Here is a 21,574-nt window from a genome sequence, read left to right on the forward strand (position 1 = left end):
GTTTCACTTTATGTGTCTATATATTTGCTAATATGATTTTGTAATGGTTCCTTTGTAATATTTTTGCTGGGAAATACATAGTTCTGTCTAAAAAGACAATGTGAAAATGACATCTGGATATTCTGGTGGTTTTCCTCTTTGTATTTCTAATCTGTCAGCCATTTCTAAACAGGGTCGAGAGTGATCGCAATAGAAGACACTTAAAACAGTCAACAAGCTAGCACTTAAAGATGATCAGTTTCTTTTCCTTGACAGTAGATTGATTGTCAACATGAATTAAATTGACAAAAAGTTATTTATGACAATGGTTGAAAGCATTCCTCAGGAAGGCCCTATAATGAACTACATACACAGCCTACTCTCCTGACTATCACTGCTTAGCAAAAGGCAGTTTCCAAGCCTCTGGGTGCGCATTCATTATCAGTGCTTTGGAATGCAGAGCAGCCTCCTCCCTGGTACAGGTGGAATTCCGCTAGTGCTATGTGAATGCTTAAACTGCATGTTTTTGTCTTACAGAGTTGTCTTGGTTCAACTGGTGCCTTCCGGGGTCGTGTTTGCTCAGTCTCCTCCTCATTCTGTGCTTCAGGGAATCCTATGACAGACTCTATCTTGATGTGGTTGTCTCAGTTTAATAGCACAGACTTGAAGGAGTTTAAAAGGAGACTGGAAATCAATACTGCACACTGCACATTTGCTCGGAATTGCACAGCTAACAGGAAAAAAAAGAAGAAAGAAACTTCATTCAGAGGTTCTGTTAGGTCACGATTGTCACATTAATTTAATTACTACTAGGTAATAATAATGTGGGACTTGAGGTCATAGGGAATTTTAAAACTCTACAAAGGGCATCCCTGTGCCTGACAAGGGTGGAGGTGAAGCACTACCTAAGTTGTCCTGTCCTGTGCCAGTGCTACTACTGATTAACTCTAATTACGGGAAGAAATAAAAGGCCTCCATCACATGAAGATAACTCCTCCCAGAGTCACATAACAGAATAGGAAGAATGCCACTAACTTCTAAAGAAGTTTGAACCTTGTATCAGATTACTTCCAAAGTAGCCAAATGGTATATTGATGATAGAATTAGCCACATGTACACTACACGTTTTTCTAATAAAGCCATTTCTTATACGACTCCTTCTTTTGAGCCAGGTGGGCAGCCTTTGGCCATTCTTATCTTGGTGATCAGGTGCTTTCCAGGACATCAGAGAACAACCCCAGTCTCGGTCCTGACTCACCCTTGTTTCTGAGAACACCCATGACCTGCTGGACCTTAGTCATGACTGATGCACGGGAATACTGTGAACTGTACAGGAAAGTGTGATTCAGCACTTTATTGACAGTGAGGTGACCAGCACAGAAAGCATGTGTCTTCCATACATGCTGGCCTGAGCCGTGAAATCCAGTGCCAGCTCTAACCCACCGCAGACAAGTTAGATTATTATGGTCTGAGCAGTGAAATCCAGTGCCAGCTCTAACCCACTGCAGACAAGTTAGATTATTAAATGACCCTTGTTTGAAAAACAGTTTATAACATTCAAACCTTTAAACCTACTGAGTGATTCTGGGATTGTGCCTTTGTACTTGAGTTTAGGTTGTTATTTGCTTTTTTATAGTCAGTGTGTTTAAGTGGGTTGCATTTTGCCGTACCTATTTTCTTTCTCTGTTAGTTTTCTTTTTATTGGGGGTGGGGGGGCAACAGACAGTCCTGGGTTTGAACTCTGGGCCTGAGTGCAGTTTCTAAGCTATTGTTCAAGGCTAGTGCTCTACCACTTGAGCCACAACTCCACTCTGACTGTTTTTGGAGGGGGGTGTAATCTATTGTTGATAAGAGTCTCATGGACTTTCCTGTCTGGGCTGGCTTCATATTCAATCCTCAGATCTCAGCCTTCTGAGTAGCTAGGAGTGAGTCACCAATGCCTTGGTCTCTTTTTTTTTTAAAGCTTCCTATGGAATAGGACATAAAATGTGCTGTTCACATTTACATAGTGCACCTCATTCAGAAAACCAGACCTTACCCAAGAATTAAGAGTAATACTTCATTCAGTATTTTCTACTTCTTTCAGCCTTCCATCTTTTTCCTCACTTGAACTTATATAAGCTGAGTATCCATTCTCTTTGTTTCTGGATAGAATGTCTCCAGCTCTGTTGGCCAGGTGGGAAAGTGAGCTTGTGAAGAGCGGGCAGCCTGTACTAGTATACCATTACACCCAAGCACCTGTCTTCCCCATTTGCAAGCTCAAGACTGCTATTGGCTTTCCTCGGTCCTGAAGAAGGGTTCTAAGACTGTCTACTTTCTTCTAAGCTAGGAAAGAGAAAAAGTGTTCAAATTTAACCGGTGTCTTTTGTCACCTTTGAATGATCTCCCTTCTGGCTTTTCAGAGAGATGACAGTAAAAAACAATCGGCAAACTATGACACCACCGAGCAATTATAAGGCATTTTTAGAGATTCATCTGAACCCAGGTGGAAGGAATAATTTTACAACTCAGATGAAATAATCAATCTGCTTTGGCAAAATTTGACAGATCCCTTAGCAAGGACAGGTTGAGGGCTGCACCATGTGTTTTCTCTAGCTCCTCACTAATTAAAATTGCTAAGATTTAGAAAAACATCATTGTTTCAGACTACATCTTCAGATATCACACTTTTATCTACTGCTTAAAATGTGGTCTTAAAGCCAGAGTGATCTTGTTTAGTGCAAACAGTATGCTTTTGTCTATATCTTTGTACTTAAAAAAACTGTTTTGCTTAGTAATATTATCATCAAAAATCCAGGCTGGCTGGTTAATTATAATAGAGAATGCCTGGTGTGTAATTTCAGGGAATATGAGAGTAAAGACATACTGCTTACCACACTGCTAACCACACTGCTTACCTAGCAGCAGAAACAGAATGAGGGCTGAGATGTAGCCGAGTGGCAGTGTTGCAAGTGCAAGGCCCTGGGTTCAATCTCCAGTATGAAGAAAGGAAAGACAAAAACAAACAAAAAAGAATGGAATGAAGAATTTACTAAAGGAGAGAAGAAATCTTTCAAAGCCAAATTTAGTTCCATTTAACTCCCATCCTTCTTAAATAAAAGGAAGACCAAATTCTTGAAGATGATTGAAAAAGGAGCCACTGCAGATATCAATAGACCATGACCCAGATGCCACCTAACCTTCCTGTATAGTGAGGAGACCGAAAGGACAGGGAAGAAGTCTGAATTTATTTGTCACAACTGTTATGTTTCAGGGTATTGCTGTAGAAAATCCTGCTGTAATAAGACTTCCAATATAGAACATGTTAATAGTTAAATCTACATTAAATACAAAGCACAGAATAACCCTCAAGAATAGTATCTAAATAGCTAATTAGTTTAAAGACATCTCTAGTGGGTAATGATGAACAGTTCTTGTGTTGTACCAGGCACCAACTCTCAGCATACAAGAGCTGAGAGTGTCCACCTATCTTAGCTGTGCCAGCTTACCCTCTAGCAGATAATTCTAATCACAAACATGCATCTGTTACAGGGAAGAAATGGCGTCTGCCAGGCTTGATAGGAAGGGAACCAAAAGAGTTAGGAATAAGTGAAAGAATATACATTATTTGTTTCAATATTGCACAGCTTTTTGGGGGTTTTTTCCCCCTAGCAGGCATCAAAATAGACTAGCTCTTATGTTTATTATAGAACCCAAAAGAAATTTTGCAATTGGAAGAAATGTTAACCCTCTAGTAATCCAAGCCCTTATTGCAGAATTTTTAGAAACAATCCTAGAAAGGTAAAGTGTCTTGCCAAAGCACCACATCCAGTTGCTTCTGGATTTCCATAAAGGATTTGTTCCAGAACCTCACAGTAGCTAGAAAAATCCTCAGCAGCTCAGTTCCTTTATTTAGGATCCGGATTAGTTCTTGCATTAGCTAGTGCACATTCTCCAATGTTCTTTTAAATCATCGGTGGGTTACTTACAATAGCCAGTACAATGTAAATGCTTTATAAAAAGTTGTTACACTATAATTGCTTAAAGAATAAGAAAAGTCTGTGTTCAGTATGCATGCGGTATTTTTCCAAGTATTTTTGATCTGCAATGGCCTGAATCCATGGATGTATAGATATGGAGGCAGCTACAGTGCCAAAGTAGAAACAGGAGCCACACGGACTTCTAAACTAATTTTCCCCTCCTCCACTGGATTGTAGCTTAATTTACCAGCTCCTTGCTGTGTTCTCCAGAACTCTTCCATGACCAGAGGGATGAGGCTTATGAGTAAACTGCCACTGTTGAGTGTTAGATGTACAAGGATTAAACTAAAGTGATTGTTTGGTTTATAAATAAAATTAAATTTTATACGTAAATCATCTTGTAGATGGCATTAATATCTGTTTAAGTCAAGCTTGCAGTGATATTATATAAAGATTCCAATGAATAATTCAGTCCTCATAAACCCAGCCAACAGCATTATTAATTGGTAAGGACATGTAATAGTGTAACTTCCCTGTGGCTTATCAATTAATACTTCACAGTTTATGGGAAAAGGCATTTTTTAATATGATCCATGATGGAGGAATAGGAACAAGGTAATTACACAAATGCATTTCACTGGAAGATGGAACTAACAAAACAAGTGGGAATCTAGTATACATGCAATTTTATATATTTAAACATATATGGCCTAAGGGCCAAGTTATATCACAGATCATTTATTTATGTTTAATTATTGCAAGTGTTTACAGCTTGTTTTTAACGAAGCCCTTCTAATGAGGGATCCAAGTGAAGGGATTTTAAGTTGAAGAAATTAAATCCCCATCTACTTATCTTTTAATTAGTTTTCTTTAGCTCTTATTTTTACTAAAATCCAAGCATTCATTTCGCATTCTGCCCTGAATACAATCTTTTTTTAACTCAAGATCACATAAAATGCATAGCTAATTTGCTTTCAATTAATATTTTAAATTAATTTCACATTTGTTTCTGAAATAATAAGTACATGAATTGCCATGATGATACCATATTGCCAAATACAAAAGCAGTGGAATGGCGCTGGGTGGGAGGGGGGGAGGTTAGCTCTCTATGGTAGAGCACTTACTAGTATGTAGGAGGTCCTGGACTCAGTCCCTAGCACTGGAGGGAAAGTAGTGAAGGAGAGAAAGAAAGAAAATGTGATATAAAGGAAATGTCACCTTAAACATAGAAAATGGAAAACAAATGAGCAAATCTATTTTTATAAACATAGGAAAAATACAATTCCACCTGAAAGTGAAATAATCATGAAGGGAATAAGATACATTTTATTTCTGTAGCACCAGAGTTTGCTAATCTGCTAGAAAATAGATCAATCAATTCCCAGAGGGAAGTGTTATTAGATCATCCTCGAAGAAGAGAAGTTTATCCTGGAGTTTAGGGCTACTGATTTAGGAGCATGCTTTGGGGCTCCCTGTGCTCAGTGGAGGGGAGCTTGTACTCATTGGCAGCTCTCCTAGTTCAGTGTCCTGGCTCAGATGAAAGCTCAGACATCTGCAATCTAGAAAAGAATACCAAGCCTCTCAGCTGACCCAGAGTGATCACTTCTGACCAGGAAATATAATAAGTAAGGGACTGAGGGCACACAGTCACATAACAATTCCAGTTTAAACTCTTTGTTGGGGTTGAAACAACACTCAGCCTCTTGTTTCACTGAACAGTTTTCTGAGGCCTTGATTTGTGCTCATTTCTTGAGGTTGCTCAGCTTTCTGAACTCTTGGATGTCACTGAACTCAGCTCCATGCCTGAGACTCGCCTCCTTGCACTGACTTCCTGGCCTGGGAATTTCCACAACCCTTCCTCACTCTACCAGGAGAAGTGCAGTATCATTCACCTAGCCTTTCTTTCCTAACCAAGACACTGGCTTGAGCAGAACCCAATAACTCAGGGAAGATTAAATAGTTCTCACATCTAAGTCTTTAAATTTAGAATATTCTCCTGGAGGGAGAATTTCAAAGGTCTGTCTCGGTGTATCACCATTATTTGGTGCATTTTAGAAGTAGGAGCTAATTGCTTTATGTAGTCCTTTGGTTGTGCTTGGTAGACCTCAAACTAGCTTTCCAGCTCAACCTACTCAGGAGAGAGAACACTGTTCCCTCAATCCCAACTGGCCTATTCATTGTGTAACTTAAACATAGCTAAACATTGAAACAAAGCATGGAATTGATTTCAGTAATTTCTATAAAAGGACAAGAACACATCAGACAGCTCTTAAGTAAATATACTCACTTCTTTTAAAGTTCTGAAAATTACTCAAGAAGTATGTGAGTGCCTAACTATCCTAAAACAGGACAGGAATGTGGAATGAAGTTCACTTCAGATTAAACATGTGCTGCCTGAGCCTTTCTCCTCTCCAGGGGGCATCATTGTACATCTTGTCGTCTGTGCATTCCCATAGGTAGAGAAACAAGGTTGTTTAGTTCCAGGAAACTGTTTCTTAGACCATGTTGGCGTAAACTTAGCAGGCACAGGAGTTATTTCTCTCCATCAAAAGGAGCAGTAGTTAATGAGGTATTTTCAGAGCTGGTTAATTACAACCAAGTTCTATCCTCATGTGGAGCTTGAGTGCCGATGTTCACTACTTTGTTTTGTTGTTAGATATACACTTTCTGTTATTATACCATTAACTAAGGTCCCTGAGCTGTGAGATAAAAAAGTGAATGACCAACCCCCAAAATCCAAATTGGCGTTCTTAACAGGACTTTCTTAGCTCCCATATCTCTCTGGAGACACAGAAGGCTCTCAGAAGAAACCCATGCCATTTCACATTTTAAAAACAATAGCCTATGTAGATTCTAATAATTCTTAATATTTTCCTTGTCACGTGCTTAACTTGCCTACCTTCCACCTAATGAGCAGTTCTGATGAAACATAGCAAAATAGGAATTCAACTTCATTTATTCATTTCCTTTCCTCCCCTCTTGCTCATCCAGCTTCTTTCTGACCATGCTTAGAAGCAAGGTGAACCCAAGATGGTCAGAGCCTCCAGCCATAGAAAGAGCGGGCCACTTGGCTTCCTGGTGGCCTAATGAGAGAGGGCACATGAGGGAACAAGTGCTGGGCAGAGAAGCTGGGGATCTGGCCCATCCCAGGCTGGTGACTTCACATTTGACCTTGAACGAGTCCCCACATTTCTCCATCATGCACATCTCTTTCCGGCGAGAACTTCCAGTCCCAGCATTTCCTGTTTGTTTGTCAGTAGCCCCTCCCTGCCCCCATGGTGCCTATCTGTGAACACATGAAATAGGCGACAATAACTGCCAGCCAGAAGAAATCACTTCCTCAGTGTCTGTGGTAAGAGATAAGCTACAGGTACTGTTTATGTTCCCAAAGGACTTTATATATTAAATGCAAGATTTATTAAATTTATCAAATGCAATAAGAAAAATAAAATCTGTCATCTGATGTTGAGATAGCATTCTGGAAGCCTGATGGGAGTTAACTGCATTTGCTTACTGCTGTCAGACCAAACCCAGTGGATCGTTCGATTTGATTCATCCTGAGGCATTCTGGGCCTGCAAATATTGAAATCAAACCATCAGGTCAGATAGTAAGAGTCATCCTTGAACTTATATCTACAGAGTTATGGCACCAAAGCACCCTAAGTTGCTTAGCAACAGCGTCATCTCCACATAGCCAAGTCTTCCAACAGAGCTGTGCAGATATCTTACCAAGAAACAGCAGAGGTACAGCCTGTCAAAGCACCATCTGTATCTGTGCTAGTAAACACAGCTCCATTGTGACTCTAATATGGATGTTTAAGTTGTCCTACAGAAATGAAGACCAGTACTTGAGGTTGGAATCCTTGACCTCTCTCTAATTTAGCACAGCTGCCCAGCACCCTGGGTGTTTGGGACAAGTGTTGTTTTCTCTCTGAACTGCTTTCTTGCCTCTAAGATGGGAGGCACAATTGCAATAGGTGTTTCTTTCAGCTGAAGTGTTCTAGTTCTCTGACATACACCTAATGATTACACACCACAGAAAGTGGAAGCCTCTGGGTGCAGTAGCTCTCTACTATACATTGTCTTTTCCAGCAACCCAGGAACTTTTGTAAGGCCCTGTTTAATGTTTATTGGAGGTATCGGGCAGTTATAGAACTGTATTCAGATTCTTATCACTCCATTTATTCCTGTTTGTGTTTCTACTTGTTCTTTGTACAGAGTAATTTTGTCTATACATCTGTGAAGAGAATCCGAAAAATGAAAGAGCTTTCTACCTTTTTGAGAGACTTAAAAAAATAACTGAAATGATAATTACAAAGAAACAATGACAGTTTCCTGGATACTTAATTATGGATAGCTAGAGCCCAAATATCCTCTTGTATTATAATTATCCACAACTAATTTCAAGAGAAAGATATTCTTCCATTGAAATTCTTCTCAGGAATGAGACTTTGGTTCTGTTTGGGGCCATAGATTTAATTTGGGCTTGAGGAATGCCAAACCCTTCCATCATTCCAAGACTGGGGAATTGAGTTGTTTCCTATTTCTTTGAGACAGAATTTAACAAATGCATGCACAGTAAGATACACACTGTTAAGGCTTTGTGAGTCGTTTTTCTAATGGGAATATGGATGTTAACAAAGAACAAAGACTCAACAATGAAAAGAAGAATTTCTAATGATGAAATTGAGAATATTGGCAAACAGAGAAGGCCTGCTTGGGAGGCCAGAGACTGTAGGAGCCCCTCAGATCTCTACCCGAGTAAGCCTTGGCCGTGTCTGATGTGTTGCTAGTGAACGCCCTGCCCTGCCTCCTGAGCTTTTGCCAAAATCCAAAGAACACTTTTTGAAAGGGCGTGTTTTAGTTGTCATGGAAGACTATATTTACTAGGATACCCCCAATTGTAAATTTATTTCCCACCCATCAGAAATACAACCTTCTAGAGGCTTGTGAAAATTATAATTCTGCCACAATCCTCCTAAGTGTATCCAAAGTCCCAAGCCAGCTCACTTCCTTTGGGCACAAATGTAACTGCCTAGTTTGGTCTCCATCGGTGACTCAGAAAAATTGCCTGCAAGAAACCTCGTGAGAGGAGTGCCCTCTTCATCTGCTCTAAGCTGTGAGGCCTTCCCCGAATCTACATTGCACTGCTGCCCCTGGCCACTAAGCTGTTGCTTGGAGAATTATAAATAATGACCCTGTTGCCAATGGAGCTGGTCCTCTCCTCCATATCTACCCTTAGAGTTCAAGCCCCAGAATCCTTGATTCCTGTCCCAAAGGACCCCTGCCCTAAGCCTTCCCCTCCTCTTTTTTAATAGTACTTATGCTTTCCAAGAAAAAAATTGATATATTAGCCCTTCTGTTTTATCATCTATCTAATCATAATGAACCTCCTCTGTATTTGTCCTTTTGACTCAAGTTTGATACGTGCATGAGGCACAGGAAACAGCTGCATCCCTGTACGTGAAATTGTCCTTCCATCTAATTAGGGGAAAGGTTACTTGCTAATGAACTAGATGAAGATGTCCTTACCTACTCACTGTGAACCTATTCTAGTAAATTTTTATTAAATAGGTCTTGAAATTGATGTTAATTTTTTTTCTTGCATAAGCAGCTCCTTTCATCTTAAAGCAGTCTGTCATTATTTCTTCTCTACTTCAGTAACACAATTGGAACAGAATAGAACACTCTAAAAAAAAAGTCAGACATGGATTTCATCATAGCAATATTAAATGCTGGGGGAAAACAAATCATATGAAGATTTTTTTTTAAGCAGCAAGAAAAGAAACTGGATAGAAAAATCTGTATCCAGTTATTTGGCCAGTGTGCTTGGGACTTGCAATAGGCTGGCCACAGAGCTAGACACTGAGGATGCAGAACGCAATAAGCAGGTATTCTGGTCCTCAGGGGGCATTGCATTCCAGTGAGCCTGGTCATTTTAAAAAAAAAACAAAAACCTATAATTCCAAGCCAGTGGCCACCCCAAAGGGCTATTGGAAGCTTTGCAGCTCTTCTCTGCAGCAGTCTTGGATTCTGCATGGAATTGTACTCTGTTAGGCAAATGTATTCTAAATCCTGTTTTCTTGAGCCATTAAAAACAAGTTTGTCCTTAACCAATGTATAGTTCCTCTGTGGCCTTCATAGAGTTGGTTGTTTTTGTTTTTTTTAATACCCTTTGACAACTTTTGAATGGAAAGTCAAAGCGTTTTAACGGCTTGAAAATAAGTGGAAAGGTTTTTAGGGAATGCTAACAAGCTTGCAAAGATTTCAGATCTGCCAGTGTTCATTCAGGCATGGGATTAAGGCCAGGGGAAGAGCCTTCTAGCAAGGGCAAGGCAGGGACGGTGTGAGGAGGTCTGTGTGTTGAGAGCCCATTGAACGAATTACTGAACTATCATCCAGGCCTTGAAGGCAGGGCATGTAGCTCAGCGGTGGAGCTTATGCTTCACATACACAAAACCCTGAGTTCAGTCCCCAACACCACCAAAAACTAATAAAAAACAGTAAGCCAGTCCTGTCAACAGGACTGTTTTGTTCATGTGGCTGCTGAGCCAAAGGGGAGGAGGAGGTTTGGAGACATGGAGTTGTAGTGGAAACAGAACCAGAAATTGGCTCTTTGTCACTGAGTCATCTGGCCCAGCCTCCTGCCTCCATGCACATACTGCCTGCAGTGTGTCTGGCCAACTGCTTTTTTCAACTGTCAGGGAAGGAGATTCTACAGCCTTTCTCTGTCAGCAATTCCAGAGCCTCTCCCCTTAGAACTTGGAAATGTTTGCTTTCCAAGAATCGAATTAGGAGAAAGGGGTCAAGAAACAGTGGCGGAGAAAGACAAGACAAACAGAACAGATCCGAGTGTAAAAGCCCCTAGAAACGGAATTGTCAGAGGTGGGGAATGGCCTCCTCATTTTATACTTTTTTCAATTAAATATGAACAGCTGGCCCCAAGTCTCATGGGGACTCTAGAAGATAGAACGAGCTATGTGGGGTCCCTGTCCTTCAGATGCCCTGACTAACACTGGGGAGTCTCCTGTTTGGAGAAGACCATTTGGACCAGTCAGTACCCACCCCTGGATGGCTGTGCACATTGCTTTGGCCAAGAAGAGCTGTGTTTTATTCAAAAGTCTGTAACTCTCATAACAGCCCCTCCTAAGGAATGCTTTATAATGGAAGGCATTTCTTCCATACACACTTTCCATGCCAATTCTTGGTGCAGAAAAGGTTGGGTGTCCAATGGGGTTAGATCAGATCCAAATAAAGTTTTATCTCTCACTCCATCAGATTTTTCCATCTTCCTCCTTTCAATCACAAGAAATGAGCCAGAAAAAAGCCCCATCCCATGAAAACTACTCTCCAAAGCCCTGGCAGTTAGTATATTCTTTTCCCCTGCCCTCAAACCACAAAAGATTTGACCTAATCTTATGCCATTCCTTTTCTGGATTTCATGGTACTGCACTATGCAAGGCAAAAGGCAGGCAAGGCCAAGGCTGCAGGTAGGAGTAGGGTGACTGCAGAAACAGAACAGAGGCTCCAGCTGGCAAGGAGCCCATGACAGTCCTGCAGCTGCTGTTCTCTGCTCTAGAGGGCCTAAGGGCTTCCAAATCCTATGCCCCAGTCTGAGGCCTGCCTTGAGCCTTGAGTCTCTCATCCTGGTTCAGCCTTCCCGTTACCTCCTGCCAGTTCAGGCTGCCCTGAAGCCCCGACTCCTCAATTGGAAAGTAGAGTTCTTTTCCTGCTGGGGCTCTGGATGCAGCCTAGGAATGGTTTTTGGCTGATTGTGCTGCCATTGTGAAGCAGTGCATCAGGAAGCTGTGAATAGACTCCCTGTCTCCATGATGTAAGGAAGAGAGGGTCAAGACTGTCCCAGGAGTTAGGGATCATATCTCCAGATTCCTCCCAGCTCTGGGAGCTGGCATCACCGAGATAAGGGTTCTGTGTAGGGCCCTTGGAGACAGAGGCTGTGACAATCATGTGTCTGGACGAACTTCTAGCATAAGACATGGTGCAATATAGTAGTCAAGGTGAGACTTCAAACCCCGCCCCCTCAGAGACGCCATGTCCTGAGACCAACGTGTACCAGTGAGCGCCAGCTCTGCACACATGGCAAGCCCTTGTGGCATCAGAGCATAGGTGTATGATGAACTCCCTTGTATCACATCACAACTTAGGAAGTGTTCTCTGTTTTTGAATATTTTTAACCTTGTAAAGATGGTATTGCATTTTAATAAAAATAAGATCTTTTTTTGCATTTTACTTTTGTAATATTTGGGGTTTTTATAGATTTTTATTTTATGGCCAAGTATACTTTTGTAAGGAAATGTTGAAGTCTTGAGTATTTTTATCCTTTAAAAAAACTCTAGTTAACGTCAACTGTAAACACTGATAAATATTGTTCATGTGCAATCTTCCTTTCAACCGGAACTTTTGAAGAAACCGTGTTTTGGCAGAGTGTTTTATTTAAAATGCTGCTTCATTTTACACATTGTGAATACTGAAGATTCTGAAAAATAAAAATGCATTTAAAATCTCTGTGCTGTTACATTGTGAAAATGGTAATGTGCATTGCTTTGCCAAAGTGGTAATTAAATGTTTAATGGTTTAGAACTCCTAGTTCAAAATAAGGGTTCTAGTCATCATTCACAGACCAGAGTTTCCAAACAGGTCTCCGTCTCTTTGGGAGATGCACTTCAGGACAGCCATCTCCTGTTTGGTTAAGAAATATGGTTATGTTGACATTACAGTTGTCATGCTTGTGGTTTTGCAATAAATGTGTACTGAAAGTACTTGTGATAACGTGGTCCGCATTTTGTTTTTAATCAAACTCCAAATGGCAGGAGAAGTGGAGCCAACATTCCCTGAGCATTCAAGTAGCAAGATGTGGTGGGGAAAACATGAGTTTGGAGGCGGAGAAGGCTGGGCCAAACCTGGTTCCTCCATTGGCAAACCCCAAGGCTTCAGAATCCTTGTATCTCTTTGGAGATTCTTTGGCCTCATCTACATACATATAACATGTACATATATGCTTATATTTGTATGCATGTTTACATATAGATAAATACATAATGAAAATCAAGCAAGGGAACAATTGTATTTACTCACATGTGTGCATGAGTGCCGAGCTAGATTTATCTCCCCTGGCATGGGGATGCTAAGCTTACTCTCTTGTCTGTGCTCCCTTTCTCACCCTCTCCCCTGACTGCCCAACCTGCAGACAGGTAGGGTAGAGTGGGGGAGTTAGGGTAGGCCTCAGGTGCATGTAGCCGAACGAGATCCCCTTTCCTCCCTCCTTACCCACGAAGGAAGCCAGGCACACGCGGAGTCTCGGAGACGCTTCAGAGAGCAATCTGGTTTATTCAGGAGGTGCTCACAGTAATATAGTGATGATGACGAGGATTGAGCAGGAGCTGGCGATAGGCTGGCGAGCTTGTCCATCCAAGAGCAGCTCCCAAGGACCTCCCTCATGGGCTAATGTCACTTCCCATAGTACTGCCCTCTGGGCAAAGCCCGAGAAAAGGGAGCGCACGTGCTCGCTGGTGCAAGGTGGGGGATGGTCTCAAAGCTATCCCTTCTGGTTCTGGACCCAGAAGGAGATAGGTGTGGCTCACTTCCACACTGCCCCAGGGCTGGGGGAAGGGCGGTGTCTCGGAGCGCTCTCATCGCCCTTACCCCCTTAAGGCCAAGATGAATTCCCCAACACATGAGTTGTCAGAATCAAAATGGCGTCACGTCAAATTTCATGAATGCTTTCCCATATATTGCCTTATAATAAGCACTCACACACAAAAGTCTCTGCCAGGAAATGGAGAGTTTAGCTCAGTGGTAGAACACCTACCATGTGTGAGGCCTTGGGTTCCAATCTCAGCACCACCACCAAAAAAAAAAAAAAAATCAAACACAACCTTTCCCCAAAGCTTCCAACCCTTTACACAAAAATTACTGATGCAAGAATGTCTGTAGAACTTTGGACTGTTGAGTCTTTGTTATTGATTCTCATAGAGGGATGGTTGTTTCAAAACAACTTAGACCCTCTTCATTTTGCCTTTAAACACTTCTCCTTGCCTCAACTTTTTCATATATGCTCATCATTTCTACCATGACATGCATTTCTCTACTGTGGTGTTAGCTCCTGAGTAACTTCCTTATCTTTGGACAATCTTTCTATGGTATTGAGGTATGTGGCATGTGATTTTGTGATGACAGTATAAAACGATGAACATAAAGCAACTGGAAAAGTCTGGCTTTCTAGCAGATTATTGTATTGGCCTTCCTTTCCATACTTCCCATGGTCCCTCCCACCCCCATCCCAGCTTCAGCATCTACTCAATGTATGCTGATTGGGCAAGCACAGGGTGCATTTTTTTCTCGGTTATATACAAAGCAAAAATTTTACCTCACTTTTTTCATTCTAAAACAATATACAATTTTTGAAGACTTCTTTTTAACTACCAAAAAGTATGCTACTATCTCTTGCTATATATTGTTTTATAGTATAGTATAGTATAGTATAGTATAGTATATCCCAAACATTTTCCCATGACAAAGGGAAACTTTTATCATTTAAAACAGTACATTCTACTGCAAGGTGTACCATTGTCCCTGAGGAAATATTTTCTGGAGAATTTATCATTGCATATTTGTCCATAGCCTACTTTCTAAAGATTTCCTTAAAAAGGAATACCTAGAATACCTCAGAATTTTTTGTCCTGACCAACTACATTCCACCAGCAAATGAGTTAACCCTGCATTGGAGATTTGCTCTAGTGGGGAAGGGAAACCAGAGGAAAGTCAGTCACCCAGACATCACTCCTGCTTCTGTTCTCTTCTCTGCTTCTCATAAACCACATGACCTCAGCATGGATGGGTCCTGACTCATCCTTTTAGTTCTTTTGACATTAAAGCACTAAAACATACTCTTTAAGATCTTTTCAATTCTAAATTCTACCAAGTGAAAGGTTTAGAAAGAGGGAAAGGGAAGAGGAAAATTCTCATTTTGGATACACAGAGATGGGAAGGCCCTGTCAGGAGGGAGACTCATGAAATTTCACAGAACTGTATGTTGCATGCATAATTTACTAGGTGACTATCATTTATCTTCCCTCCCTCACCCTGTTCCCAGGAAAACTAGAGCATCTTTGGAATTTTTTCAATGAAGCAATTTTTATGAAGCTCCAGTCCTATTTTCCATATCTGACATACTGGTGAGTCTGATTGCTGAAATGAGCCTTAGCCTCCAGATCCTTGGCTCAGAAACAGTGATAAACATTTGGGGTTCTTGCTCTGGGCCCCATACTGTTCTAAGTGCTTTCTATGCTTCAGTCCTCACAGCAAACCCAAGATACATTCTATTAGCCTTAATATGCATGGGAGAAGCAAACTGCCTGAGGTCAAATAGGTGAGGGGGGGGACGGGACACAGAGCTGGGTTAGAGCTCTGTGTGGCCACAGAGCTCAAGGCTTCAGTCTGAAAAACAGATCAAACAAGAGTAGGAGGAATTTTATTTTCCTTCTTTCCTCTCTCTTCTTTCTTCTCTTGACCTTTCTTTTCTTGTGCAGATACAGGGGTTTAAAATCTGGGTTTTGTGCTCTCAGTTGGCTTTTTTTTTCTCTCTCTCAAAGATAGTGGCACTCTACTACTTAAGACATAGCTCCACTTCCAGCTTTTTGGTGGTTAATGGAAGATAAGAGTCAAAACTTTTCTGTCTGGGCTGGCTTCAAAACCAATCCTCATATCTCAGCCTCCTGGGTAGCTGGAATTACAGGTGTGAGCCATCAACAACCAGGATAGTGGAAATTTTCTAACAGGCTGTGTGTGTATTGACTGGACTTCGTGCCACATCCTTTCCATAAGAAATCTACTCTTCACAAAAGCCCCATGAAGGAGATGCAGCTGTTCCCACCCCTACATGTCACATGGCACAACTGGCAAATAAGTGGTAGGGGTGGAATTCAAAAGCCCAGGGTCATCCTTCTGCCCTGGGGCTCTGGGTTGGGGCATTGGAAAGCATGAAGTTCACAGACTCAGTGGAGTTCCCTTTCCCCAAATTGATTGAGGTTCACAGCTATGTTCTACTTCTCACTTCTTTTTCATCCATTCCCTTCCCCACATTACAAGCCAGACACATCATTCACCCTTAGTTAGCCTCCCTTCTGTAGAGATCCCCAGCTTGTTAAAACTGCCACACAGTCTGAAACAATAGGAAATGACAAGGAGCATCAATGGTTCACTCCTGTAACCCTAGTTACTCAGGCAGTTGAGATCTGAGGATCTCAGTTTGAAGCCACCTTGTTCAGGCAAACCTAGGAGATGTTTATCTTCAATTAAGCACCAAAAAACTTGGAATTGAAGATATGGCTTAAGTGGTAGAGTACCAACTTTGAGTGGAAAACAGTAAGGGAGAGTCCCTAGGCGCAAAGTTAAAGCCCCAATTCAGACACAAACCATTCCCAGTGCTCACAGGCCCAGGAAAGGGCTTTCTATCTGTTCCTTTCTCACACATATTTCTGTGATGGGCAATGTGAAACTATGATGGATTCTTTGACTCCAGTCAAAATCCAGAATTCAAATGTATTGTGGAATGGAGGAGCAGGAAGCATGGCAATTGTTGTTTTAATAACCTCCCCTCTTCCATTCCCCAACCTCTATGAAAGATGGCCACCTTTGGAGAAGGTTGCAAAAAAAAAAAAAAACTAAGCAAAAACATCTGGGAGAGGCAGTGGAAGTAGCAGGACCTTATTCCTTCCATGTCTAAGGTGCACCCCTTATCTAACTACATTCCAAGCTGGACTTATGTGTGCTGACTTCAAACTTACCACCTGTGCTTCTTTACCATGCTCAGGGAAAAAGAGCTTCAAGTTTTCTCCTCCACCTTCACCTTGGACTGTGTCAAGTAAACATGTACGGGGATTGCTGGAAGAGAGCATTTTCTCTCTCTCTCTCTCTGTGTGTGTGTGTGTGTGTGTGTGTGTGTGTGTGTGTGTGTGTGTGTGTGTACATGTACTGAGGCTTGGACTCCAGGCCTGAGTGTGTTCTCCCTTAGCATTTTCATTTAAGGCTGGAGCTCTACCACTGGAGTCATAGCTCCACTTCCAGATTTTTGGTAATTAATTGTAGGTAAGAGTCTCATGGACTTTCCTGCTCAGGCTGGCTTTAAACCTCAATTATCAGATATCAGCCTTCTAAGTAGCTAAGATTACAGGTGTAATACATAGATGCAGCTTCCCATTTACTCTGGACCAATGAATAATACCCTTTCCAATAAAAGAAACATTGTAAGAGGTACAGTAGCATTTGGCATTTTCTTGGGCATTAATTCACACTTTTTAACAGCTTTATTGCGGTGAAATATAGATGACATACAGATAACCTCCCATACTTAAAAGTGTGAAATAAGTTTTGACAACACATACACAGCCATAAACCATCACTACCATCAAAATAGTGGACATATCTATCACCCTTGTGAAGGCTCCTCTCTCCCTTCTCTCCTGCCTCCATCCTCCATCCCCAGGCAAATGTAATTTGCTCTCTGTCACTATAGATTGCTTCCCATTTTCTGAAATTGGATATAAATGGAATCCTACAGTATAGACTATTTATTTTTGCCTGGCTTTCATTCAGCATAAATATTTTGATATCCATTCATGATGCCGCATATATCAGTAGTTTGTTCCTTTTTATTGCTTAGTTTATTTCATTGTATGAATGTAGCACAATTTATTTATCCACTCACCTGTTGATGGATAGTTACACCATGTGCAGTTTTTAGGCTCTTACAAATAAAACTGCTGTGAACCTTCGTGTGAAAGTCTTTGTGTGGACATAGACCTTAATCTTAGATATATTTCTTTGGCATTTTTCAAGATGGCTGGCTATTCTGAGAAACTGAGGACAATATTAATTCTGAAAAGCTGCCTTTGTGTACAAGAAATTGACATCTATTTCCAGGTGCTAGTGGCTCATGCAGGTAATCCTAGCTACTTAGGAGGCTGAGATCTGAGGAGAAATGTTTGAAGCCAGCCTCAGCAAACAAGTTCATGAGATTCTTATTTCCAGTTAACCAGCAAAAAGCTAGAACTGGAGAAGTGACTCAAGTGGTAGAGTGCCAATCTTGAAAAAAAAGAACCAAGCAGGAGCATGAGGCCCTAAATTCAAATTCCAGTACAACTCCTCCACCAAATATAAAAGGAGAAAAGAAATTCACCTCTATAAGGAAAACTATTAGTTTAGTACACAGCCAGAGGGCTTGTCCAAAGTCTTTTCCCTCTGGGAGTCTCCTTTCTGTAGAAGAAAGATCTTTGCACAGGAAAAAGGATATTGGGACTCTGACACCTAGCCCAGACAGAAGTTACCACAGGTAGCTGTTACCTGAAGAGTTGATCAAAATAACATGACAGCTCTTATTCTCTGTGCACCTGTTCCCCTTTCCTTCCCTCAAGAAGCCCAAGAGCCTATCCCTTTGCTCTGCTCTACATAAACTTCAACTGTATAGCCCTCCTCCTTGGAGTATTTTTCTTTTCTTTTCTTTCTTTCTTTCTTTTTTTTTTTTTTGTGGACAAGGCTTTGCTATGTAGACCAGGTTGCCCTACAACACAAGATCTTCCTGCCTCAGACTCACGAGTGCTAGAATTACAAGCCTGTGCCACCAGCATTTTTGTCTTTTATTTTGTACCTGGTTCTTGTGTTTCTGCATACTAATAAATCTATTATTCTTCCTCTGTTACTCTCTTGACCATTTGCCTCAGGTACTTAGCATTGAAGCTTGTGAGTAAAGAGAGTAAATTTAAAACTTCCCCACAGGATCTAGAAGGGGAATGGCCAACCATTATATTGAGTGTTGTTGGAAGTGGCACTGTGGCTCCAGTGGTAGAACACTAGCCTTGAGCTGAAAGAGCTCGGAGACAGTGCACTGGCTAGAGTTCAAGCCCCATGACCAACCCAATATATATACATTTTTTTTGAGTGTAGGCTTACCTATTCAAGAACTTGCCATGGTTTTCCCCCAAGTGGTTGTTTCATTTTGTAAGAGGAACTCAGAGGCTATAACTCTTCTTGTGGCATGCAGATGCCCAATGGGTAACTCAGAGCCAGGTAAGAGCTCAGCATCTCTCTTTCTTTCTATCTCCTTCCTATTTCCTTGGTTACCTTAAACTTTGGACTATACTGCTTCTCAGTTTTGTATGTAGGCCTATTAACCACTTAAGGAGTGTATGTTTAAAAACTGGCAATACAGGGTTGATTAGCCCTAAATTTACCTAACTTTTCTCATCCTTCTCAAAGACTAAGGGCCAAGGGACAATAACTAAGGTATTTCCAAAGACGTGCACCAACATCATAGATCAACAGACTGTCATCTGCCAGCTTTTGCAATATCCTGCTGTAGGCCCACAGAGCAGCACCTCAAAGTCTCTGGTCATTTCCTTAAACCTGTCAGGACAGGGCTGGGAATATGGCCTCGTGGTAAGAGTGCTTGCCTCGTATACATGAAGCCCTAGGTTCAATTCCTCAGCACCACATATATAGAAAAGGCCAGAAGTGGCGCTGTGGCTCAAGTTGGCAGAGTGCTAGCCTTGGGCAAAAAGAAGCCAGGGACAGTGCTTAGGCCCTGAGTTCAAGCCCCAGGTCTGGCAGAAAACAACAACAACAACAACAAAAAAAACCTGCCAGGACAGCAAGCTTTGCAGGAATCACTCCACGATGGAACCGACTCCTCACATGGGAACCATTACCCCAAGACTGGAGCTGAGGCTTCCCTCTCAGAAGAAGCAACCAGATTAGACCCCTTCAGTGATGACAGTTTCTCTGGTGCCATCCCCTTGCAGATTTGAGATAATAATCAATTAGTCCACAATTTAACCAAAACTAGTTATGTACACTTCTTGCCCCTACACTAATGCTTCCTCGATTTACGCCTGAATTCTCAAGGACAGCGCGAGGATGTTGTTTCCTGGTCTTCCTGGCATCACTATACTGGAAAGGGTTTTTTTCCTGTTTTCCCCACTGTTTGTCTTAATCTGTTGGGACCTCCAAAGTTTGGACCTTTGCCTTAAAACTCCACTAACAATTTTGTAAACTGCATTTGCTGAAAAATGGACTCTTGGTTTGAATCCATGAATTAACTGAAAACAGGTTAAACACTTGATATCCTACCCTTTATTTTTAAATATTTATTATTATTATTATTATTATTATTATTATTATTATTATTGTGTTGGACAGAAGGGTCACCAGTTCATAATTCTTTCTGGACAATGTTTCCCCCTCCTGTCTTTACCCACCATCCTCCATTTTGTATCTGTGTCCTTTGCTCTGGACTATTTTCTTTGGCAGCCATCTTGGAATCCAGGAAGAGCAAGACCTTGCTGTGACAGGAAATAAAGCTATCTCCTACAAGGCAGTAATGACTGAAAGAACCAACACCCTCACAACCCTGCAACAATGAGAAATTAGACTACCTATGACCTCCTGTGACCATCAGACACACCTGTGATTGAGACTAAATTTCCTAACCCCCACCCCAAGGCCTCCTAATGTTTAATGTAAAGCAAATGCCTGCATGAGGAAGATAGTTGAAATTCATGCCTTTCATTCCTCTTCCCACACTGATGGATCAATTAGGTCTTTGTCTCATCTTCACCATTATTTGTCTTTTTATTTGCCTTTTGGAGGGAATGACCAGACTTGCCATATGAAACACTGGAGTTCAGGCCAGTGACCTATAAAAATTTTACATCTTCACATACAATGTAGGAAAGTTTCACTGATTCTATAACCTCACTACCATTGATATGATCGGGTTTTTATTGTTGTGATTGCTTGTTTAGTTTTGCTTTGCTAGAGATTGAACCCAGTGCCTTGTGCATGCAACCTGCATTATATGGTACTGCTGAGCTACATCCTCATTCCCATTCTTTTGAATTCTAGCCATTTTAACATTGCACTGTGGTATCTTCTGGTTTTGATTTGCATTTTCCTAATGACTAATGGATGATCATCTTTCCACATGTTTATTTGCCATCATAAATCTTCTTTGTTAAAGGGTCTCTTCAAACCTTTCCCTCATTTTTTATTGGCTTGTTTTCCTTTGAGATTTTGATAGTTCTTTGTATGCACTGGATTTGTGTATCTTTTCTCCTAGCCCATGACTTGACTTTTTGCTCTCTTATCAGTGTCTTTCTTTTAAGAACAAAAGCTTTTAATTTTGATAAAATCTAAGTTCTCAACATGATCTTTTATATAACTGTGCCTTTGGAATTATACCAAGTCCTTGCCCAAACTAAGCTCTTCAAGATTTTTTCACCTATTTTTCTCTTCTAGAAATTTTATCATTTTTATTGTCTATCCAATGATTGTTGAATACTATACAGGAAAAGATGTCTTGTATTTAGACTCTCAAGTATCTCAGTCTCTATCTTGATAGGCTAGATAGATAGATATATAGATGATAGGAATAGATGGATAGAGAGGTAGAGATAGAGAGATAGATGATAGATTTAGATGGATAGAAAGATAGAGATCGATAGATAGATCGATCGATAGATAGATAGATAGTCCCCTTAGGTAAGCCTTCTATGCTGAATCATACCTCCAGCCAAATTTTCCTGATTATCATTGCCAACTTCTATATTCTTTCTTCCCAAAAT

General features: G+C 41.1%; 2 protein-coding genes across 2 annotated transcripts in view; one reads left to right on the plus strand and one right to left on the minus strand.

The window, feature by feature from the left end:
* Slc49a4 (solute carrier family 49 member 4) overlaps window positions 1-1,130 on the plus strand; it is a 67,902-nt gene extending 66,772 nt beyond the window's left edge. The window contains exon 9 of the mRNA XM_048346775.1: window positions 517-1,130. Within this exon, the coding sequence (XP_048202732.1) occupies window positions 517-632 (116 nt within the window). The 3' untranslated portion in view covers window positions 633-1,130. The remainder of the gene's footprint in view (window positions 1-516) is intronic.
* Kpna1 (karyopherin subunit alpha 1) overlaps window positions 1-21,574 on the minus strand; it is a 596,817-nt gene that overhangs the window by 334,400 nt on the left and 240,843 nt on the right. The gene's annotated exons all lie outside the window — the stretch shown is intronic.

The sequence above is a fragment of the Perognathus longimembris genome, chromosome 5 (assembly GCF_023159225.1).
Source record: "Perognathus longimembris pacificus isolate PPM17 chromosome 5, ASM2315922v1, whole genome shotgun sequence".
NCBI lineage: Eukaryota > Metazoa > Chordata > Mammalia > Rodentia > Heteromyidae > Perognathus > Perognathus longimembris.